The sequence below is a fragment of the Girardinichthys multiradiatus genome, chromosome 15 (genome assembly GCF_021462225.1).
Source record: "Girardinichthys multiradiatus isolate DD_20200921_A chromosome 15, DD_fGirMul_XY1, whole genome shotgun sequence".
Lineage (NCBI taxonomy): Eukaryota > Metazoa > Chordata > Actinopteri > Cyprinodontiformes > Goodeidae > Girardinichthys > Girardinichthys multiradiatus.
Window position 1 is genome coordinate 14,590,184 of NC_061808.1, and position 25,081 is coordinate 14,615,264.

At 37.9% G+C, this 25,081-nt stretch overlaps 1 protein-coding gene across 2 annotated transcripts in view; it reads right to left on the bottom strand.

Annotated features, from left to right (window-relative positions):
* Positions 1 to 567: 567 nt before the first annotated feature.
* The window catches only part of fndc1 (fibronectin type III domain containing 1), a 39,527-nt gene continuing 15,013 nt past the window's right edge, over positions 568 to 25,081 (bottom strand). The window contains exons 4-22 of one of the 2 annotated variants that reach the window (XM_047388850.1): positions 21,193 to 21,438; positions 20,951 to 21,049; positions 20,100 to 20,217; positions 19,772 to 19,959; positions 19,248 to 19,355; positions 18,373 to 18,561; positions 15,688 to 18,264; positions 15,417 to 15,532; positions 15,213 to 15,324; positions 14,560 to 14,892; positions 13,828 to 13,902; positions 12,786 to 12,938; positions 7,540 to 7,776; positions 5,397 to 5,505; positions 3,254 to 3,333; positions 3,018 to 3,047; positions 2,131 to 2,292; positions 1,921 to 2,043; positions 568 to 1,637 (exon numbers count right to left, since the gene is read on the bottom strand). In XM_047388850.1, coding sequence (XP_047244806.1) covers positions 1,522 to 1,637; positions 1,921 to 2,043; positions 2,131 to 2,292; positions 3,018 to 3,047; positions 3,254 to 3,333; positions 5,397 to 5,505; positions 7,540 to 7,776; positions 12,786 to 12,938; positions 13,828 to 13,902; positions 14,560 to 14,892; positions 15,213 to 15,324; positions 15,417 to 15,532; positions 15,688 to 18,264; positions 18,373 to 18,561; positions 19,248 to 19,355; positions 19,772 to 19,959; positions 20,100 to 20,217; positions 20,951 to 21,049; positions 21,193 to 21,438 — 5,171 coding nt within the window. In that variant the 3' untranslated portion in view covers positions 568 to 1,521. The remainder of the gene's footprint in view (positions 1,638 to 1,920; positions 2,044 to 2,130; positions 2,293 to 3,017; positions 3,048 to 3,253; positions 3,334 to 5,396; positions 5,506 to 7,539; positions 7,777 to 12,785; positions 12,939 to 13,827; positions 13,903 to 14,559; positions 14,893 to 15,212; positions 15,325 to 15,416; positions 15,533 to 15,687; positions 18,265 to 18,372; positions 18,562 to 19,247; positions 19,356 to 19,771; positions 19,960 to 20,099; positions 20,218 to 20,950; positions 21,050 to 21,192; positions 21,439 to 25,081) is intronic. The other variant, XM_047388851.1, reaches the window with a different exon arrangement.

Consider the following 25,081-nt stretch of genomic DNA (forward strand, 5'->3'; position numbering starts at 1 on the left):
TAAGTTACCAAGCTAAATAGCAAGTCTGTCATATTTCTTTACATTTTTTGCACACAAACTGTAGAGGGGCCTATTTATATTAATTGTTGTGCTGTAGATCATGTGGGAAATATTTCAGAACTCCAAGTAAACAGTTTATTTTATTTTGTTTTATAAGGATGGCAGCCATATTGTATTTAAACATGTGGTTACATTTGCTTTGGAATTTGGCATTTAAACCACATCCGACTTAACTGCATTTTAGTTGGAAATCCAAAAGCCAGTAGGACTTACCAATTCCTGTACTCAGTTACCAAGCTAGCAATACATTTTTTGGAAACAGTGCCATGTGTGTGAAAGGTTTAATGAGTAACAAGCCATCAAAGGTAGCAATTTAGCCCTGCAACTTTCTCTATGCTTTAAAGGCATAACAGCCAAATTGGATTTAAACACTTTCTAATTAAATGTCAGAAAACCAAAAAGATTTGTTGTGCTAAATCACCCAGCTAACCACTATTAGCAATACAAGCTGAAGACATTGTATATTTTTCCATGTTTGATCCATACAAACCAGTTCACAAATAGATGTTGTATGTGTCTGAAGGATTTATTGAGATACAAACCGCCAGGATTACATAGGTATAAACGGTTAGTTTCTAAAGCTTTTGACACATTTTGGAGATTTGATGACCATATTGGAATTTCTGATCAACTAGACTTAAGAGACAACCTCTAGTGGTCACGTAAAGAACAGCAGTTGCATCTCTTAGTTCATAACGTTTTGAAACATGATATTCTGCCAGTTTCTTCTGCACTTCATCTCGTTCTCATACATTTATCATGTTGTGAAAGTAGATGTGTGCAATGTTTGTGAATTTTGCAGCAGAGGAAGCATAATATGACTGATGTGTTTGGATTGCATTTGTTTTTATTAGCACCTTTATTTAACCTCTCGCATTTCCTGAGCACATATTAAGTATTTTATTCTTTGTCTGTATACATATAAAACTTACATAGCAATATTTAAATTTTCAAAGAAGGTATTAAAAACAGTATGATGGGTGTGGAACATGAATAGACAAAAACATCACAACAATATGCAATACAAATACCATAGATGAAAATGAACAGACCTATACACATCTCTAGTGCTCATTTGTACAGTTTATCTTGTAGTTTCTATTCAGGTCCAGTGTCACTGGATTCACCACATGTGGGTCTGTTATGAATAAGATAAATAACACTGGGTAAGGATCTGTCTTTGTTAATAATACAAGAACACTTTGTAATAATAGTTAAGCTAAGCAAGAGCAAGCTTTTTCCCCTCATATACAGACTGCTTTACATAAAAAGTGCATCATAATGGTATATATTTAGCTGTTTAAAAGTACTGTTTTTTTTTTTTTTCTCTGAAGCAATATTTAATTTATAGTGGTGTTTTTGTGCTTGTAGGTAAAAGTCTGTTTTTAATGGACAAGACCAGCAGGTGAAAGCCTGCAGCAGGATGCAGAGCTCCGGCCCCTTGTCTTCAAGCAGAGTTAGTTACCACTTTCCAGGGATGGGAACCCCGCATTCATACCAGCCCACGAATGGATGGGATGTACGCCGGCCAATGACTCCAAAGGTAACTGGCTCCTGTCTGTAGGCGCGGTAATATCCTGTAATACAGAGGGTTTACCAAAGGCTTGATCGTTATTGGGTCTTCAAACCAAAAAATCACTCTGTGGCAAAGGCAGTTTTTTACAACACTGCCTATTTATATAAACAGCATTTTTAGGCTGGCAATACAAAACAAGGTTTTGATCAAACTTCATTTTGCTTTTTTGTGCTTGCATAGATAAAAATAAATTAATCTGCCCTACAGCAGAAATATTTAAAGTCAGACTGCATGGAAATAAATATAATAAGTCACAAGCCATGTGCACAGCTGTTTTTGTTCACCTTGTGCTGAGGGCAGATTTTCTGAGAGGTAGGTTGGCCCTGTTCTTCCATCTCTGTGGGAGTCCACAAACTGGCAGTGGTCCTCACCTTGGCCCATTGTATCTCCTATACTGTAAAAAGGCTCTGGGGAATGGAAAGGGGAGCATTATTGGAAAGATAAAAGTTTTTTATTACAAAATCGCATAGCACATTTCTAATGTGATGTGTTACCTTTCAGACCGTCTCCCATAAAGATCTTGTAACGTAGAGAATTACACAGAACGACACCCACAAACTTTCTGTACCACGTCCGCTTCACAAACTGACTGCCCTTACAGCTACTGTGGACTGGGTTATACTTGAAGCTAAAAGGAATCCAGATTGGTTCTCCACCTGATGAAATAGAAGAGAAGTAACTTGTGGCACATTATCTTGATTAAATATACATTTTAATGAGGAGCATAATCAGAGGATTCTAATTCCGATTAGTGCTGATTTTGTAAGTTTGCAGATTGTTTATATATACAGAAAACGTTTTCAAAATATTGAAGGCAGATGGCACAAAACTGAAAGCCTTACATGCCCCATTTGACTATGTATATCTTGTTTTAAAGTTTGTAACTATCTAAGGGTGCATTTCCAATATGGTACCCTGAACCTTTATTCCCACTACACTTAACCATCAACCCACAATCTCCACTGGCCTTGTTGACATGTTGCTTGTGAAAATCAAATTGGGTAAATTAAAATTTCCTACTGGGCAATCTAATTTTATGTGGGTAAATGCAGTGGACAAAACATAAAGACCAGCCCTGGTTCCAGGAAAAAGTTCCTAATGTGGAAATGCGCCTAATGTCTGAAACATATCTTTATCATTTCTACAATAATTGCCCAAATTCTACTTTTTTAACTACTTCTCCAATATGTTTGGCTCTATTTTTTAAATGTTATGTTCGATATATCAATATTACTTTACTTCTCTCTTTTGTCCTCTTAGCTAGTTTAAATAGAGAAAATCTGCCTTGAGTTGTTCTGTGAGGTTCTTTTAATTGAATGTTAAAAAAAATAATGCATTGTTCTTCATACTTTAGAGATAAACTGTCAGTGAACAGACTTACCGGGTGGCCTGTCAATGAGAAGAGGATCATCTGAAAGGAGGAATGTGAAAAATTCATTTGAAATGAAAAATATTTGGAAATACTGAAATATATGGAAATAAAGATCACCTATTTTCACACTCCAGCTTACATCTTGTATTTTGAATATCATAAATTACAAAAAAATATATAGAGTTGGTCTGAATCTATTAACTCTGTTCAACAAGGCCTCTCAAAATTTATTACTGCAGACATACCTGACTCTGTGACATAGGTGAGCGTCTCGCTGAAGGGCCCCAAACCGAACACATTCTTGGCCTGCACTTTGAAGTAGTACCTGTGTTGAAGCAGATTGCAATGCGGGGATTTAATAAAGTTTTTAGTGGCTCCAGTGTCATTCTGCCAGATTTGTTATGACTGGAAAAGATAATGAGTGCAGCAGATGACTTGGCATGCTTTAGTTGGTCTAATTCAAGGGCTTAAAGTGCTGTAAAGAAGCTGTTTGCTGAAAGGAGCCTAGGGAAGTGGGAGTAAAGAAAAGGGTGATTGAGGGTAAAAAAGAAACATTTACAGAGATTAGCTTGACAGATAAGTGTAGAGGATGAGAATAAAGGACAAAAAATGATGTGGAAAAAGTGAAGCAGTGAAATAGCTTTTTAATTGCCGAGAGCAAATGGAAAAAGGGAAAGTGGGGAGCATATTCAAAGGAGTAATTTCTGAGAGCTTTAGTACATGTCACACATTAAATTGCCAAAGGGCAAAACAAACTTATGAACTGAGCACACTCTGTCTCTGGGTGGATGAAGAATTATAAAGTTCTGTCTCAATGAAAAAACTGCAGATAACTAAAAGACTTTGAGAACTTTTCCACTGCAAATGACAAATAGTTGCATTGCTTTTTTTTTGACTCTGCAAGGCCACATACAGTAAGTTCATGGTCCATCACTTTCTACCAAGAACGTTTCATCACATGCGGCCACAAGCCTGGATCTAATCATTATGACCATATGACGACACTGACCAAAATATTTCAGAGCGAGAGACAATAAAGCAATGCAGCTGCTGAGAGATGACGTCATGTAAGAGGTTAAAGGAAGAAACTGCGTTCAGTAAATGTGAGACAGAGTGTTAAAACAGACAGAGTGCAAAATGCTGCACTAATACAACATTAAAGCTAATGTTAGAGCTTCATTTAGTGTGACACAATAATTGCACGTTTGTTCTCATGAACAGATCATATGAACATACTCATCCAATTATTTATCACAGCCTTACCCCAAGAGTTAAAAAAAAAACTTGAAATTAATGTTTTAATATTAGTTTTGTGGTGCTCGGTGAGCAAGAAAAACATTGTAAAATGCTCTGCAGAACTTAGAGGAGTCTAAAATAACAAAATATAAGTGAGGTTCATTTATCATTCTTCCATTTACTCAGCCCTGCGCAGAGTTGGATTTTTCCATGTGTGGAGATTCAGGGAAGTGTAATACTGCTGTGGTTGAACACTTCTGGCAACACAACATGATCTTTGGTATAAAGTAGTTGCCACGGAGGAAAACCCAGCTTGAAAACATGTGGTAAGTGATTGGTGGCAGGTGTTTGGTAGGAACCAAACTTGATTTTTCAGAATGTGGGTATATATAAATATGGCACAGGACATAGATATATTGTAGATTTGGCCAGAATTTTAAAATAACCCAACTAACTGATATAATTAGAAAGTAAAACATATTTTGTCCTAGAGTTAATTTAGTTATTGGCACGTGCCACATGAGATTCATATGAAAGGATAATCTTAAGTGGAAAATTAACCAGTGTCACAGTATCATGGTATTCAAACAAACATTTAAAACAAACTCCATCCATCCATTGTCTGTTTTAGGTGGAGCTCTAAATAAAACTGTTCAGCTACCTTGGGTTTATGCTTTTATTATTGTATTGTTAAAACAGTGAAACAAGGTTTTGGAAACTCTGCTGTATCACTTAGTGAGTGTTGGATAAAAGGTGCTGTGTTGATGTTCCATTGAATTTTCTGAGCTCTCAACAGAGTTTTACAGCCACGTGTCACATTAAGTTTAAATCTGTTTCTTTACCTGCCCCTATTTACCCAATTTACTTCGCTCTGAGAAGGCTTTTCTCAGCATTATAGAGTTCATCTCACAATCTACTCTGAGCAGCATTTGGTTTGACATACTTACACTTTTATGAAACACTGGAAAGAACTCCTTGGAGAGATCTGCTTTCATAGTAAAGAATTTCCGATCCAAGAAAATCTCTTTATAATCTGGTTCTTCTTTTTATGCCTCCCCAGTGTTGGTTGTTCTTTAAATTACTTGAACACCAGACATGAACATCTCTCTAAGCAAATATGCACGAGTATAAACACACACTAACATATGTTACCTGGAGTTGGGCTTGAGATTTTCCACAGGTAGGTGGGTCCCATTGGAGGCTCTGGAGGACCACCTATTCTTGAGGATGTCATCATAAGAAGCACTGTGGACCATGTAGCCTTTAGGAAGAAATGCAAAAACAAATGTAACGCTTTAAGTCAAAAGGTTATAGTTTGATTTTTGTTTTTACTGAATATTCAGATTTCATTTAAAACCATTCTATTATAACATGCAAAGACAAAGAAAGAAAATTTACAACTCAATTGTAAATTATCCCATCTTGCTTGGCTATGCGAAAAATTCCCTAAATTCAACTCAGTTTCTTCAGGTCACGTTGTCCTCTGTTATTCACTTGAAAGGTGTGGCAACCAGCTCTGACACGCACTAAACTACCTACTGTTTCTGTTGGGACTTTTTGAATTCTCCTTCTGTTTTCACTGGAGCTGCACCAAAACAGCTGGGTGCTCTCTGTGCAGAAGGAAAATACCAGTTACTTTGTTTTTCTTCTTATAAATTTTCATTCCTTCTCTGATGTACGTAGTTTTAAGAGCAGCTTTCATGGATCATCTTGCATTGGACATCTGTCTCTTCGCTCTGTGCAAAACATATATTCCCCCTATCATCGTAGAATAGATAGACACACAGACACACGATAGATAGATAGATAGATAGATAGATATATAGATAGATAGATAGATAGATAGATAGATAGATAGATAGATAGATAGATAGATAGATAGATAGATAGATAGATAGATAGATAGATAGATAGATAGATAGATAGATAGATAGATAGATAGATAGATAGATAGATAGATAGATAGATAGATAGATAGATAGATAGATAGATAGATAGATAGATAGATAGATAGATAGATAGATAGATAGATAGATAGATAGATAGATAGATAGATAGATAGATAGATAGATAGATAGATAGATAGATAGATAGATAGATAGATAGATAGATAGATAGATACTTTTGAAAAGAAAAAAATACAAGCAGGTTACATGTGAAGTTCAAAAGGCAGAGGAGAAAGGGAGCACAAAAGAAACAGAGGAAGAAAACACAAGTAACAGCACACCATCTATCTGTTTTACACATCAGAGGATGAAGTTGTCCACAGTATGACCAGCAGCCTGCCAAAGGAAACACACTGCTCCTCTATGTGGCCAGACTGCTTTCCTGATAACTCACATAGCCTCATACAGTCGGCTGTTTCCTTCAGATTTTTCTTTGTGACATACTTTCCACATATCATATTCCAGGTCGAGAGATTTTAGATTTTCCGTGTGAAACAGTAAAAGTAAAGCAACCCTTTGCATGTGCTCATTTAGAACAGTTTTTTTTTCTTCACAGAACGTCTCTGGAACCAGTTCCTCAATTTGAGTCATGAAGAACGGCTAAAAACATGTTAAATATGTTTGCTAAATCACAGTAGAGAGGAAGTTGATAAAACAGATTGTACATTAGGACTGATTTTGGTTCTTTTTCTTAAGAGTTAAAGCTCACCTGTGGAGCTTCATAGAAAAATATAAACTGATGTGACAGGACCATTGGGTTAGGGCAGCACTGACCTTTGAGAGCAGACATGTTTTTAAAGTGCAGGGTGCTCTACTAACATTAAACACGGACATGGAAAGGACCACGTTCCTTCTTTCGAAGAGTCATTAATTCCAAGCAATAGAGGGTATGCACCAAAGACAGTGGTCTATATTTTGATGTTTAGATGCATACTGCAATTTCTGAGCATGGCACCCACCACTAGCTGGGATTGGGAATTTCACAAGTGTATTTCATCTTAAATAAATGGCTGTTTGTCTTAACAGGGACATTGGTGATCTTCTAAAGAATAATGGAATGGAAATTTCAACGGTCTGCTTAGAAATTGTGTTTTGACATTAACATACACCTTTCTACTCCAGTACTGGCTAAAAGAGGAATTTAGGCCAGATTTATTTACCCTTATTATTAACTAATCACTGTATATGAGCAAAAAAGCTATTGTTTGGTGCATATTTCAACAAACAGAAGCCTCACTGTGGAGGCCACTGATTCCCAGTTGGCATTGCTTTTGTTTTTATCATTTAAAGTGCAAGGAGTACTTGAGCAAGTGGTGAGTACCATTTTGTGCTGGGAAATAATTCCTTACCTGACACCATGTCATCTTTCAGAGGTCTGGCCCAGTCCAGGATAATAAAAGAGTGACAGCCTTCCATTGCCACCACCGTGAAGTTTTGAGGTTTGTGTCTTGGAGGCTGGTTCTGATTGACTGCCATGCTGTCCTTCTCCATCAAGTTTTCCAGGACATCCACCTGAAGGTACTCCAGTGCCTCCGTTAAAGAGCAAGGTGCACCTGGGTCCTTCTGGACGTAGTTCACATAAGAAGCTGAGGGCCAAAACAGGGTTATTTGTTTCAGTTAGGCATGATAAAATTGGATATGGATTACGGCTGAAACAATTCATCTGATTAATAGTGATTAATCGATTATTGAAATAATCGTCAGCTAATTTAGTATTTGAATAACCGTTAACTCTAAAATATGACATTTGCTGCAAGAACAACCCACTCAGAGCAATAATAAGTTAAATTGTACAAGAAATATATACATTTTGTGTTTAAGATGAAAAACATTCCTTGTCTGAAAATGTCCTCTATCCAGAACTCCTCAAGTAGCATAGCTATAGCGTCACCTGGTTCAAATTCTGTAAAAAATCTCATATTAAGCACCTTTTGCTATCCAATGTTTAATCGAAAGATTATTTGATTAGCAAAATAATCACTACTTGCAACCCTAATATGGATATGCTTTTTAAATAAAAGTCTAAATTACCTTTCTTAAAGGGACCGACAAAGTGCAGGGGATTGTATAGTAAACACAATAGTTTCTTCTCCAAAAACAGATTCAGCTCAAATGTATAAAACATTTGTGGTGCATAAAGTTTGATGTGGAGAAAGCTGGCTGACCTGCACAGTCCTGACAAGAGGCTGACATTTTTTCGGGAATCCCACGGGATGGGAGACAGCATTAGTAAAGATCACGTGATTGGGATGGTAAAAAATAAAAAATAAACGGGAGAACACTGGAGCGGGAGCTAACCAATAGGAGGGAAAACAAACTAGGATCAATTGTCTTTGGAAATGTAAAACTGAGACTTTGTTATAAACTTTAAGAAAAAAAAAACTTGGATCAACGCTGCCATTGTGTAGTTTTTTTTCCCAAGAAGCCTATACTTTTTTTTTTTCTTAATTACCTCTGTTGTTTGATTTTCTGTATCATTGTAATGTTTTTCCTTATGTACATCGCCTTGAGTGCCTTGTTGCTGAAAAGCGCTATATAAATAAACTTGACTTGACTTGAGTCAAACAATCTACACAACCCACAAGCCAACAGTGCTTCTGATCGATGTTTTCCACCTGCGTTCAAAACACAGCAAAGGAGGGAGCAAAGACAGGTAGAGAATTGGCCATGGTAAAATTGGATTTGCAACTTAAAGTCAGAAGTAAGGACTTATCTATTAAACTCATAGAGCTGACAGGAAAGTCTCAAATATTACCGAACTTCAGGAGAGTTGAATGTAGCGGTTTTAACACGCAGTCTGCTGCTTGTTTAGTCGTAATCAAGTACACCAGTGATTAAGGGACACTTGTTAGGCAATTCTGGATTGAATCAGCCCTGCATTTCTTCATTCGTCAAATGAAAAGTACCATCACGTGTCAAGTCTCATCTGACTAACAAAATTGCTCGCATGTGCAGCCAAGATTTAAGAGCCTTTGTCACAGTAGAGGGGAAAGGCTTCATCAAGGGAAGATGTTAAATAAATACATTGTGAAATAGAAAAAAATGTAATGTACCATTAAATGTAGTTTATTTAATACATCACTAAATAATTAAGCTTGCCACTAATTACGTCATGTAGTATTTAAAATTGTACTTAATTATTCAGTGGCACAGTTAAATGCATAATTGTCCATTTCATGATTTAATGGTACATTTATTGTTTCTAATGTTGTATTAAATCAATAAATGGTACCTTTAATGTAATGGCACATTAAATGTTACATTTCTTTCATGTTACATTTCTTTCACTTATGGGCCATTCACAACATTTATTTATTTAATGAGGATTTTGTCCAGTTTGACCCTACATTCTTGATGCCTGTATAGGAGGTCATGTCAGAAATTGAATCAGGTGTTCTGGAGCAGACACACATCTAAAACTTGCAGGGAAGGGGTCCCTGAGGACCAGGGCTGTGAACCATTGAGGTACAGTTTCTAAACTGTGAAGGTAATGCCTTTTTGCCCTTTTGTTCAACAAGTATAGTTCTCTTACTAGGTGCATTTTTCTTTCGTTTCAGCAATTTGAAACATAAAAGTAATGTCATTGTTCAAAGGAAACAATCACTTAATAAATGAGTAAAATACAACTATGTACAATTTGTTTATTCAACTAAGATAGGAATGGTCTGTTTTCTTGTTTGATATTTTTATTATTTCTTGATTATTATTCTTTTTACTTTAACTGGCCTTTACTACAGCTAAAAACAGGGACCTAACTGGTCCTTTGGAGAAATTGCCGAAAGACTAAATGAAGAAAACAAAAAATGGAGTGGCACAGGAGTGGGAGTCGTTCTAAATGGGAGCGGGACAGGAGTGGGAGTCAATTCACCAAGAGTGGGATGGGACAAAACATTTTTCTGTGGGAGCGGGATGGGACAGGAGAGAAAATCCACTCCTGTGTCACCCTCTAGTCCTGACCTCAACCTTCTTAAACACCTTTGGGATGAATTAGAGCAGAAGCAGCAATTCTGTTTTTCTCATCTAACTACAGTATGAACACACTCCTAAGCATTGTGGAAGATATTTACAGAGTGATTAAAGTTGCTTTTGACAGGAACAGTGCATCCATCAACAAACTGGACGCTGTGAAAAACAGGATGTCATCAAATTTCATCAACATGCAAAGGTAGGCAGACAAAAAATTTAGGCCAAATTCAGACATTCGGTTTTTGGTCTAATTCACCAAAGATTAGGTAAAGCTAATTTCCCCTTTCAAGGGAATGATTTGCAAATATGTTTTGTCCCCTTCTGGCCTTGAGTAAAATTACCTCAGGCAAACCAAGAATGGGAGTCTCTGCATGTCTCTCCTGGACACTTTATTCTAAACATGCCAGTAGACTGGCAAGCTGCTGAAGAGGGCCTAAATATATTAAACTAATAAACTGGGAGGAGGAAGTCTCTGCATTGAGCCAACAATTTCATGTCCCTGTGCTGAGGCCAGGCACTTCAGATTTTATGATTTCCATTTTTAACATGGAAGAATAATAGCTTTCACATGGTAATTTGGGTGCATATTTATAAAACAGTGGGTGTTTAGCATTGTTGCATCATTGTGTTTTGCTTTCGGAGAATATTCGCCCAGTTTTGATACTGTATTTGGAAAGATGGTCATAAATTTCTATATTTAACAGGTTTCTAACAAAAATCTACTTAAACAAGTGTGACAATATGCATTTAATCTGTAAGTGAAAAGTACAGCCATTATTCAAGGATAATGTACTGTAAAAGTTCACATCACAATTGGCCTGTCTGCATCCAGAGTGATAAACCTTGTCTCTGATGGACCAAAATCTGATAAAATATTTTATGACAACCAGATGTCTCATCACCCCTCCAAATTTGTTGGATGTTGCTGCAATTTCAAAAGTCAAAGTCAATTTAATAACCAAAGAGTATTACAGCGACTGTAAAAACAGTTGTGTAACAGCTTCTTTCACTTTGTAAGTGGTTTCTCAAGATGCAATTTACACAACTACAGACATACTATGTCTGTTAATAAGTTTAAATAATGGCACTCCTCAATGAAACAGCAATCAACATAGAAGTATTTAGCCCCGAAAAAACATTTGAACATCCAAACTTACTAAAAGAGACAAAAACGTGACTTCAGAGTAATTAGTAAAATAATTTTTGAATCATTCATTAAACACAGCCACATAAAGATGCTGTCATCCTAGCAAGTGTTACAATTATGACAGTTTTTATTTGGTCAACAAAAATGTGACATATTTTCTCTGCAGCAAAGTACAAATAAGTAATTAAACCTTCAGTATGCATTATTTTAACATTTGGAGGTGGTTTGTCAATAATTCAATATAAATCTGACTTTTTTTTTTAACCATTTAAGCCTTTTTGACCAAAAAATTATGTTTTTTGTTTTACATCAAAATGACACAATTTATTTCTAAATATTGAGTGGTACTTTTACAGAGAAACCAGGCTTTGCATGTGCTCCAAATAGTTATCATTTGGAGCACATGGGTTTTAGACATTTTGGGACAAATGTAGTAATCAAGATTACAACAACATAAATTTGGGTTTGAAACTCATGCCTAACTGCTGGAAGGGATTACATTCAAGCAAAAAATATTAGGTTATTTGAATGCTTGTGGCTGGAGCAGCGCACTGTAAATAAGATATTTTTTTCCGTTGCACATTTGGCATTTCTGGGAAACCTGGGTCTAGTTTTTATGTCTAAAAACATAAAACCTGGGTCTAGTCATGTGAATGCATAAGGTGTTAGGTAACGGGAAACATTCAACGAGAGTTAAGTGATGAGCAAAAACTGCAAGAGTAATTAAAAGCCTACCTTCATTGACCACTTTATTAAGCACACCTTGCTATTACTGGATTGGACCCCATTTGACCTTTAGAGCCACCTTAACTCTTCAAAACATAGATTCAACAAGGTGTTGGGAGTTTGGGGATTCTGTATTGACATGATAGGATCTTGCTATAGCAGCAAGTTTACAGGCTGCACATCTGCACTGCTGGAAGTGGGTATAAGAGGATGTGTACACTGTGGTCATGAATACTGTAGATGGACATAATATTTAATTTGATGTGCATTCAGATATGGTATTCCGCATACCTTGGTTATAACAAGTAGTTATTCGAGTGACTTTGGCATTTCTGCCATGTTAAACCAGTCTGCTAATCCTCCTCAAACCTCTAAAATCAACAACGTATTTTTGTTCAAGCAATTGCCACCTGCTAAATGTTTTCTCTTTTTCTGACTGTTCTATGTAAACCAGAGAGATGGTTATGCGTTAAAATCCCATTGATCAGCAGTTTCTGAAATACTCTGACCAGCCTGGCACCAACAACTACGCCATATTCAAAGCCACTTCAATCTTCCTTCTTCCCAATTCTGGTGCTGAATTGGAATTTCAGTAAGTCACCTTCACTAGATCCCTTAATTTATTGAGTTGCTACCATGTAATTAACTGATTTGCTATTGACGAACAAAAAATTTAACAGGTGTATTTAAGAAAAAGGCTGGTGAGTGTATTTTTGTTGATTGACTCAGTAGCAAAAATAGTCCTTAAATAAGTACCTGTGAAGCGCTTCTTCCCACTGAGATCAAACTCAGATAAAGGACCTCTGTTGGACAGCCTGGCCTCTATAGTTGGAATCGCTGTAGTAGTGGTAGTAGTTGTGGCAATGGTAGTGGTAGTTGGTGGTAAGGTGGTCTGCACCAACAGTTCATCTAGGAATAATACATGTTAATTAGCATTTAATGAACAGATTTACACTTAATATGTATGTTTTGTAATCCTCACAATGAGTGCACAATGAAAGTGACAGACTACTTTAATTAATTGCAGACAGATGTGTGATCTTGCTTTGCTTGAAATCATTGTCTAAATCTGTAGTTTTGCTCCCCATATTTTCTGTGTGTGACAATAACTTCACAGACCTCCACACCAAACGAATGTGTTTCAGTGGTTGAAATTTAATAAGGTCCTTCCTCTTTCATCACAGTTTATATGCTGGGCTGCACCATTGTGCCATATCGTTACATCATGGCCCACATACATGCTGACCAGCTCAGTACCATGGCAGGAAAATGGTAAATAAAATTATTTTAGAACTCAGTGGGACTTTTCTGGCAAAAACAAAACAGAAAACAAATATAAGCCACTAATTCCCTAAAGCAACCAGGTAAATGTCAGTGCTCACTCAAACCAGTCCCTGCAGTTTCATTCAGCTTGCCATTTGGCTGAAGCTAGGATCTATCCATTATATAACAACAAGTATTGAAACAGTAAATACATTGATTGAAATTATAAGCAAGAACATTCTCTTTAGCTTAGTAATGATGGGAGGTTTTTGGAATAAAAAGTGATTAAAAGCAGCATATAATGGATGTGTTCCAAGAAGAGAGTAATAAACTTAGACCAAGCAAAACAACTGCTTTTAGAAACAAAAAGAAACAAAGTGAAGGCCACAGGCAAGGACAACAAAGTAGAGAAAGAAAAATGCCGGCAAGTAAATAAGACGGAATAGTGTGACTGTCAACAAACAATGATCATGCAGTGCAATTAGTCAATCCCAGCCCTGTGGCAGATTGGTCCGAAGCCAAACTCAGCCAATACCTTTTTCAAGACTTAAAGCATCAGGCACCATGGCCACTGTAAGCATAGGGTCCATTTCCATCCCTGAGGATTCCTCTGTCAGAGAAGTAGAACAAGCTGCAGCATCAATCTCACAATTCATTTAACCTTTATGAACCAACATAATAGCAAAATAAGTTTTCATTTAAAAAAAGCTTTGTGCTTGTTATTTGATTTGTTTGCATTTGGTTTAATTGTATTTATTTGAATTAAACCATGCTTAGATTAAATACAAATTCTCATCTCTGTCTGCAGTAAATAACAAGAATGTCCTGTTGTATGTTTATGCATGTTTTTTGGCTCATTGTAACAGTAATGACAATGTGCAGCTGACAGATTGTAGAGTGTTTAACCAGCCAGTACTATGGCTGTAGCCAGCTCCCACATGCAGAGACTTACATGTGGTTTCTGTGGTCTTACTTGGATGCACACAGATCTGTTATACACACACCAGATCACACAGTAATGCAACCAGTTATAGGACTCTGTGGATACAGACAGGAAGCATGCAAAGTCGTGGTCTAGTTGTTTTCAAATTCAACTGAGTGAGGTCATATTTCTTTATCTTTATTATTTTTGTGATTAAGTCAGCTTCCTTTCAGTGAAGAACCTGTTAACAAAACAATGTTGTCAGTGCGAGTATGATGTTTCACTAATACAACGAGAGAATCTTTATTAAGACCTCTCTTGTCAGTGTAACTGCAATGTTCTCACCTTCAGGATAACAGTCCAAAATTCCCTCTGGATCAAGAACTGGATATCCAAATTCATCTGTTTTGGAGAAGGTTCCCGGTGGACAGGTTGGGTAGGGCAGTGCAGTGCTAAAATCTTCTGTGGTCCAATCCGTGGTGGTTGGTTCTAAGGTGGTAGTGGGAATCATAGTACGGGTGGTGGTGGAAGTTCTGGGTAGAGGCACATCCAAACCAAGAACCGGTTTTCCTCCAACCATGAGGACCTTGTCCTTGGGGTTGACCACTGGCTGGCTATCTCTGCCATGACCAAACAAAGCAATACCTTCTTGGCTTATGAGGGGGCTACCCATATGGTCTAGTCGCATGTGATAGGGTAGAAGAGAAAAAATAATTTTTTAGGTTTTAAATGAAAAAACTGCATCAAATTTAAAACTCTATAGAAATGCCAATTAGCCATTGTTCAGCAATGATTTTAGAGTGCATAAATATGCTCACATTGTAAACCCAATTCATTAAACATGGAAAAAGAGCTTTTTAGAAATTCTCCAGTGGTTAGCTTACATTCAAACCACAGTCTTTTGATTAAATAAAGCTTTTTTTCAAAAGTTTATATGACACTTAACAAAAAACAATACAAAATTAGCAAGCAGGCAAATTATATATAAAGTATATTACCAAAAATGGTACGTCCATCCTCTCCAACGACAACTCTCTTGGGTTTGCCTTGTGAGTCCTGAAGAACCTGTCCATCTTGGTTCATGAGAACACCTTTCTCCAAGTCAACCACCTGTACAGGAAATACATTTTTTACAGTTGTAGACATTTAATACATACCAGGCTCAGGAATTAAACTTTAATAAGCTCATAAAAATTAGTTACCCATTTGGTTCCATCAGGCCCAGTGATGAACTTGTGTCCAACAGCTTTACTGCTTCCATGAGAAGAAGGTGTGTCCTTTTCATTTGTTGCTGTCAGGTTGGGCTTTCCATTTTTACCTACCAGTTAAAGATTTGAGGCAGAGCTTACTGTAACTATTGTAGTCTAATGCTTTACCATTTATAAATTAACTTTTAGTTAAAGTAGGCTTTTATGAGGTAACACAGTATTTGTTAGCAGCATTTAAGAACATGCACATACCAAAAGACTTTACCATTTCCATTGCCAGGACTGAATCGTCCTCCATTCATAGGTTTCCCTCTAAGTATGGGATAGCGAGGCCTACCCCCTTGACTCCTAAAGCTGTCTCTGGATGAAGGTAAAGACGCTGTGGAATGAGTGTTTCCACCAATTAATTCTGTCTTTTTCACAGTAGCCCCACTATCAGTGTCGCTGGCAGAGGTTAGGACTGGCTTGGGCATACTTAAGGAAGAAGTTGGAGATGTTTCTGATGTTGACCCACCAAGCCGAGAGTTCTGCACTAGCTGTGGTCTGACAGGTTGCCTTGATCCACCAAGCTGTCTGTTAGCTAATAGAGAAGACCGTACCCGCCCATTCATTCCAACGCCAGGATGACGGATACTTGGACTTATTCCAGAAGAAGTGCTGGGCCTTGTTCTGGACAAAGTTTGTTTTGCAGCCTCACCCTCATTTTTTTCTGAATGTCTGGAGACAGATGGAGATGCAGAATTTGTCTGGCCAGCTGTTGAATCTGCAAGTTTCCCATTCCTTTCTGTACTCAATGTATCAACATTGTCCATCTTCTTATCCATACTCTTAGATATTTCTTTATGGGTGGCCTCACTGGAGTCTGTGAGCGCACTTGATTTTTGAAATGAGAGGTAGCCAGAACTTGCAGAAGTTAACATTTCAGAGGAAGATACTGTAGTTGGATTTCTAGTGTCACTGAAAGCCACATGTTGATTTGGCAAAGAAGGTTTTACAGGGCTCAGCACAACACTGTTCTTTGGTGAATCAGGTCTGGATGTGGTCTTGAGATCTTTAGCGGTCTCCTGCTTTAAAGAAACTCCTGAAGCACCTGCAGCCCCAGAAACCCTAGTTGGTGTCTCTCTTAAGAGTGGTCTGCCAGCACCAACAGATGATGATACCTGGGTCAAATATGTCCTGGCATCTTGTCTGGGAGATGAAGTCCTGGTACTTGAGGTGAACTTGCCTGGATAACGACTTGCTAGCCAAGGGAGTCTTTCAGCAAATGAAGAGCTAATTCTTGTACGAGGAGCCACAGGTTTTTTATTTGTACTTTCGACTTGTTTTTCTTCTTTCTTAATTTCCTGTGTGATTTGAGCTCTGGAGTTTAAAGTTGACTCCTCAGCCTTACTTTTTATATCATCTATATTAATGTGATCAATGTTATCAGTTCTTTTGCTAAAAGAAGTGTCTTGACTAGAGGATCTGTCTGAAGCCTGTAATGTTTGGCTGTTTTGTGAAGTTGATGAACTTTGAGGTAGTCTTTGTGAAACTGATTGAGAAGAACTTGATATATCTACATTTAAATTGTGGATTGGACTACTCTGTGATGTGGATGCATGACTGCTGTGCAAAGGTTTAGAACCATGAGACCTTGGCTCTGATGAGAGTTTTGATTGATCAAAAACTGATGAAACTGATGTTTGACTTTCCAGTGTTGTTCCTGAAGTAGATCTGGATAATTTTGGATTGGAAGGATTTAATGTTTCATGGTTCTGATTTCTTTCTGTTAACGTTGATTGGGTTTTTTCTGAACTATGTGTGCTTGATCTAACGTGGCTCTGACTTCGGCTTGGTAGATTAAACTGACTGGTCAGAGCTGGTTTATTACCATTTGGCAATTGAGTCAAATTCCCTCGAAACAAAGTTCCGGGTTGTCGTCGACCAAAACCATACCTTAAACCAAAACGAGAGCCAGCATTACTGCTACGCTCTACCATGGAAGAGCCAGTACCAGTCAGTGTAGTCTCTGTGTTCTGTACATTGACAGTGATCAAGGATTTTCTTTGTGTTAAACTGTCTCTAGATGAAGTTGGGTCTGGTTTTGTGTCTATATTTTTGGTTTCATGGTTTGTAGAGTCTGCATTGTCCTTTCCACTTGGTGCTGACTCTTGAATATGTGAGGAAGGTATTAATGAAGATTCAGCAGGTGATGATAATGATGATTTGGAGGAAGAAAAAAGGTTCTTAGCAGGGGAGGAAACTGAGGAAGTAGCAGAGGATGATGAGGATGAAGTTGAAGATGATGAGGTTGAACCAGTGGATGACACAGGAGAAGTATTCTTAGATCCAGTCTTTTGATGGACCCTGATCTTGATTGGCCTTCTATTAGGGCGATAAGGACGCTTAGTTGTGGAGGGTGTCAAAACCTTTAGGCTGGGTGTTTTGGTAGTCAGGTGCTCTTCCCCATAATCTGTTTCCTCCTCAGATAAAGGGGATACATCGTTGTCCATATCTTTTGTCTCTGGCACAACTGTGGTTGTTTCTGCCACAGGAGATGGGGTTGTAGGTATTTTGTCATCTTCTTTTTCTTCATGTTCTCTCTCTGCTCCTCTTGTTGAGCCTCTGTTCAGCACATTCCTGACTGAGCCTCTTATAGAGGAGAAGATACTGTGATAGGATCGTGTCTGGGAAAGTGGACGTAGACGTTTGTTGGTATTGTGTGGCTTGGGGGTTGTTATTGAATCCTCTGGTGCTTCTGTGGGTTTGAGGCCAGATTTCTCATCAATATCCTGTTTGATTGTTGTATGACTGGTTTTCTGGCTGTCCTTGGTTTTTGAAAGTGGAGAGCCAGGGCTGCTGGCTGGCAGAGACAAAAGTAAAAATGATCAAGGAGTTATTCTAGGAGTTATGATGTGTTATTTTTGAGGATAAATGCATGCATATACTATATACAGTCAAATGTGTTTACACCGTGGCATGGCAACACTGAAGGCCTTGCTCTGTGGTCCCATTCCTCTTCTGTTGGTGGCTCGGATCTTGAAAATGTAACGCTCTCCTGGTGTCAGGCCATCAATAGTGGCTGTGGTGGTACCCCCACGGTATGTTAAGCTTTTCATCCCAAATGGTTTCATAGCAGGGGCATAAGACAGAATATACTCTGTGTGGAGGTAAAACACAAACATTCAGGATGAAATTTAAAAAGGTCCCACCAATTTCAAACTCCTGAACAAAAAGAGTTTCCAGCCTTTGTGAGCAAAGCCTGATCAAATCAATGAAAGGCTTAGGTGATTGCAGATAAAACCAGATTATTAATAATCAGGCACAACAAAACACAAGTTACAATATATATATATATATATATATTGTAATTATGTGAGTTTAAAGTAAAGCAGTGTTGACTAATTCAACCAATTTTTTTTTGATAAAACGGCAAAAATATGTATCTTCTTTTGCATGCAAAAATCTTAAAGTGTGTTCAGCTTTTAAGGGCAAATCCCAATTTACCCCTTCCCTGCTATCCTTACACCTGCATAGTAGAGGAAAGGGAGACACTTTTAACTAAAAATGTCTTCTTTTTGTTAATTTTCTACAATCGCATCTAACTACAGTAATATTGACATTATTGTAAGTCTTGTTACAGGCTTAATGACTGGTTACATGACATATGTATATGTTTACAAATATTTAAAAAAATGTCACATCTTTATGAAATTGGCTTCTTGAAGAGGGGTCTAATTTCACATTCACAATTTTTCCCTGCAATCCCTATGGCTTTAAATATAAAGCAGAATGGTAGCAATGACGCAAGAAAATGTATTTTAGCCTTTCTCTTCGCGGCCTCACCTCCTATCCTTCCATTTGGTTCTTCTGGAGGATCCCAAGTTGCAATCACAGCAGTTCCTTTTCCTCTTAGTGGCTTGACTTCAAAACTTTCAGGTGGCCCAGATGGTGCTATGAAAGAATGGAAAATAAAACTGAATAAAATAAAAAAATTAAATCAGCTGTGAAAAAGCAGAAGGAAATGAAGTATGAATGGTCAAAACAGGTTCTTAAAGTGTGTGAAAAAGTATTGCCTCAACTGAACAAAATACAGCTGCCATATACCGACAGAAAATGTCCCATGGCAGTTTGTAGGGAGCTGCAGATGCAGATCTGAACTGGAAGCCAGGCAGTAAATTCTGACATTCCAGTGAACCACAGCTCAGGAGCTCCTGTGACATAGCACAACTGCTCCAACCCTGACAGAGCTGCAGCCAGAAAGATATATTGCAGGAGACTTATATGTGGTGATTGTAATGAGGTGTGGTGTAAAGATAAAAAGGAAAAAAGGCCTAGCATGGTATTTTTTTAACCAATACAATACATACCCGACTCAGGAGTCCTCTGAAAGACGGAAACGCTCCATTTGCCCTGTTTTTCTCCTTGAGAGATTCTGACAGAGAACTCGTACATGCCGTCAGCAGACAGGGTGTCTATCATCATTCTCCTCTGGATGCTTTCCTTGTACTCCCAGCGTGCTGACTCTCCCTTCTCCCTGAACTTGACTGTGTATGATCTGATTTAAGAGAACATAAAAATGCCTCATTACAATGAGCAGTGTTAGGATTTTTTTAAGATCATTCTTTGCCTCAAATGCCTTTTCTGTCATTTTTTCAAACAGTTACATGCAATGACATACACTTTTTAAAAGCCCACCTGGATGCCCCAGGGGCAACTTTCCCCATTTCAACAGCAGGGTCAACCCAGGAAATGAGGACTGACTTTGGAGACATGACCCTGACACTGATGTCCCGGGCCTCATATTCAGGGGGCTCTGAACAACACACATTTCAGAGACATTAAAAGAAACATTTTTAGGTGCAGACAAACTCTATAAACATTAATTCTGCTACAGTGAAAAATATTCATACCACTTGAATGTTTTCACATTTTGTCACTTTACAACCACAAACACTAATATTATTTGGATAGGGAGCATTGACCAAAAAAAAAAAAAAACAATCATGAGGCCCATCATTGCTCTGGAGGAGCAGGAAAGATGAACAGGTCAATGGGAGAATCTATTGACAAGACAAGAATTAGTTGTGCACACCACAGATCTTGCTTTTATGAAATAATACCACGAGGAAAGCATGTTGAAAAAGAACTACACAAACTCCTGTTTGTGGTTTGGCCACTAGCCATTACAGGGTGTACAGCAACTATTTGGAAGAAGCTACTCTGCTCAGATGCAACTAAAATAAACTTGGCCTAAATGCAAAATTATGTGTTAAAACTAATGAGGGCAGCACGATGCTGTGGGGATGCTTTTCATCAGCAGAAACAGGGATGTTGGTCAGAGTTAATTGGACGATCTGTGGAACTAAATGCAGGGAACTCTTGGAGGAAACCCTGTTAAAGACTGCAAAACATTACATTGTGTTGTTCTATCACATAAAGTCCTAATAAATTACATGAAGGTTGGTGGTTGTAATGTGATAAAAGGTAAAGAAGTTCAAGCAGTAACACTACCTCTGAAAGGCTTTGTTTTGAACTTAATCTGGTACCTGGTGGGGAGGTTTTGGCTGTAGCTGCTCTGTTGTTAGGTAGGCTCTGGCCATGGGCCTTTTGTGCCTGCAGTGACACCACATGAACGGACTCAGATGCTATGAATAGAAAAGGATACCAGGCACGGCCAAGGTTTACACTATGGACACTAAAGATAGCCCAAAAATGTTTTTACTTAGCACTGTTATCACAGAAAAAACAGTTCCTGGCTATCAGTTGTAGAAAATGTAGGTCCTCTTACTGAGTTTTGGTGTTTGTCGGTTTCTCTGGTCAGCCTGAGGCTTGGTTCGGTCTTGCCATCTTCTCTCTAACAGTGGGGTTCCTGACAAAGCTCTCTCAGGCTGCCTTGGACCTGAGGAGGACTGAGGCGCCCTCCTGTGGGTCCTGGTGTAGGCCACACCCGCAGACTGAGTCGTTCTGTCCACCCTGATTTTCCGCCCCGCAGCAGAGTTGTTTCCGACTGTGGTTTGTGAGGACCTGACAAAACCTGTCGGTGGATGGAAATAACCTTTAGAAACTCAAAGTGCACTTGAGTTCATCTTATCTTTGAGTCCCCATAATTCATTTATGTTCAGGACCCTAGGTTTAATTTGCCTTTAGTGGGTTGTTGAGACTCCAACTGCCATGGAAAATGTTTGGACTTTTCTGTTCCACTCACTACACATTTACTCATTATTAAATACGCGTATCCCATTCATTCTGAAGTCATTCGTGGCCATGTATCACTAAGAGGAAAAGCTGTAGAACTGCAATATGTCCCCTATTTTGTGTTCCAACTTCTGCTGTTCTGCTTTCCATTTGTGTCCAGTCCTAGTAGCCACTGCCTTTTGGGAAATCTTTTACAGACTGACTCTCTCTGCCAAACAATCCCCTTTCTTTGGCCAAAGGAGGGGATCATCTGGCTGATGAAGTGGTGAACAAAAACCTGCCAAAAACAAATGAAAAACAAAGCATTTCCCCACTTCTTTGCTCTCTTTTTGCATCTTCTTTCTCTATTCTTTTATAATAATTTCCTCATCATTGCAATCAGATGAAAACGATGAAAACAAATTTTGTATCAAAGGTAAACGCACAGCAGAACAAGTACTGTCAAATCAGCAAACTTAACATGTTACATTTAAGTCAAGTCAAGTCAAGTCAAGCCAAGTCAAGTTTATTTATATAGTGCTTTTCAGCAGGGTTATCAGATATAGACCAAGTGAAAATCAAGATCCAATTTCAAGGATGTGAGGAAAGAGATGATTTATTGAATTTCAAACTGGAACACCATTTCCTGTCTTTAGTGTCTGTGTCTTCGATGTCCTGCCAGCACAGCTGGGTGGATTTTTTCCTAGACTATTGTGCTGTCCTAAAATCAGCCTACAAAGCACATGACCTCTTTATTGAAAGCTAGGAAAAAAGCAATTACAGTAACATAACATATCCCAATGCATAATGCAATACATAACCCTGAATTTACCAACATTTCTTATGCTAACCAGAATCCTTTGGTTATCATCAGCAAACTTTCCAATTTTGCCTCCTCTTGTTCTTTGGATATGTGTCACACTGCATAGTTTGGCGATGACAACCAAACCGTTCACTCTGAAAGTACTCTTAATGCCTGCTCTCTGTTTTTAGGCCTGATGGTCGTGAGTGCTACAAGGCTGGCCTAAAGACAATACCACTGTTACTTCAGCGGAGAGACCCACCTCAGTGAATTCAGCCTCACGATGTTGACGAATGTGACTGTTCTGAGCCTCTGGGCTTTTTAAAACCTATCTGGCTTTAACTACTGTCAGTGACATTTCAACAGGTCCAAAAAACAGCCTACATATTGCAAACGTTAAAGTGGAAAATTTAGATATCAGGATATTGTGTATTGCTCACATTTCAGCTCGAGAAATACTTTTCAGTTAAAAAGTTTTCCTGAAGGCCCAGACAATCAGTTGAGCTTTAGCTGATTTAGCAAGATAGATCACTAACAAACCAAGACGGAAAAATAACAGCTGCACAAAAAATATACAACACTGATGCCAGTCTTGTTATTATCTATCAATGGATTGCAGTCAGTAGTTTATTTGGCACATAATCTGAAACATTAAAGAGCCAAATTACCTAGCTGAGTTTATAGTAATATAAATTAATATATATCTTGTTAAAATCCTATTGGATGTCATCATATGATGCAAGTTTTTTCAGCTCTTGTGGATGCGCTTTAACTTTGTAAAGAATTATGCAGCCTGGAAATGCAAATCAGGCAATTATTTACAGTTAATTTTTGTTTTATTCATTTTAGTGAAACTGACTTCATAAAATGTTCTCGGCAGCCTCCAGAGTGATGTGGCTGTGTACCTAAATACATCTTAGGTGGAAACTGAAATCTGATCATTCAGAATAGATTTTTAAGCCAGGTGTGAATGCACATACTTATAGCTTGTTTAATTGCCTTCGGCAGGATGCATTTTAATACTAGAGTATATACAGGACCTAAGAGCCAAATAAACCCTGAATACTTAAATTAAGTCCATTTTGTCTGTCTCCTCAATTTAGTTTAATAAGCTAAATTATTTTATGGTAGCTCTCATTGTTTAACCATTTATGAATATTTCCTAAAGCCTGTTTTGAAAAAAAGCCTTTTTTAGCCTAACATTGCTTTGGCATGAACCCAGAAGTTGGTTAGCTAAAGCGACTAAAGTACCATAATACTGGACAAAAAAATGTATCACTTCAGTGCAGCATTTAGGTTAGCTGTGCTGAGACAAAAGGTTTGTGGTTCTTGATTTTCTACTCTTTCCAGTGAGGACATTGAAGTGATTTCTCAATGATCCCTTTCAAAGCCAAAGATGTGAGATGTGTGGAGAGACCAAATATTTCTGAACTGAAACAGTGTGAACATGTGTCTGTTCATATTACCCTTGCAATGGTGAATGTTTACAGTAGAAGCCAAATGCTCAAATTTCCTATAACATGAAAAGAATTGAATCAAAAAGGAAGTTAGTAATCCAAAACTTGTCTGAAATGGTTTATTTTCTTATTTATTTTACTAGAATGATGAAATAGTAAAACAATATCTTAAAACTAGTTTGCGACCTGTGGAAACCAAACCTTTTTGTTTTTTTATGTCTAGCTTGGAGAAAAGTATCCATTGTATGCAAGTCAATGCAGTGAGTTAAAGTGTCAAGCAGCAGACCTTCCTGGACTAAGAGAATTACCTCCAAAGTGCTGGTGAACATACAATACAATCTTTAACATCAAAGTTCCACGGGTTCCTTACAGTTTATGACAAATACCTAAAAACGTTAATCTGACAATAAGCAAGAAACATGTACCTGCTACTAATTTACGCACAAGTTTGCATCATACTGAGATCACTGAAAGAGAAACATGAGTTCATTTATATAGCATATAAATGAACGTTGATGTTAAGTTTTGGATAACCCACAGGGAAAATATATCTGGGTATAAATATAGGAAACCATGAGTCACAGCTTCTTTGGATCCTATAGGAAAAGGAAAAATGGGAGGATGAAGGGAAAGGATAGAGCAGGCTGGAAAGCTCTGTTTATCAGCTATTAATGCCCATAAGATGTACAGAATATACATTCATCAGCCACTTTATTAAATAAACATTATTAGTAATTGGTAGAATCCACTTTTGTCTTCAGACCTGCCTAAATTCTTTATGGAAAAGATTCAACAAGCTGATGGAAACATTCTCAAACATTTCAGTCAATGCTGATATCATAACATCACACAGTTGCTGCCGATTTGTCGGCTGTACATCTAAAAGCCCCGTTCCACTACATCCCACTGGGCTGTATAGGATTAAGATTTGCTGATTGTGGAGGCCACTGGAGTCCAGTAAAGTCAAGAAACCAGCTTGAGATGATTTGAACTTTGTGACATGGTGCATTGTCCTGCAGGAAGTAGCTATCAGACACTGTGTTCATAAAAGGATCAACATGGTCAGCTAAAATACCTAGGCTGGCTGTGTTGTTTAAACAAAGTTCATTTGGTACTAAGGGGCCCAAAGAGGACTAAAAAAATATCCCAACATCATTATGCTTTGACCACCAGGCTCAACCAGGTGGCATGAATCCATGCTTTTCATCCAAGTTTTGACCCTAATATCTTAATGTTGCAACGGA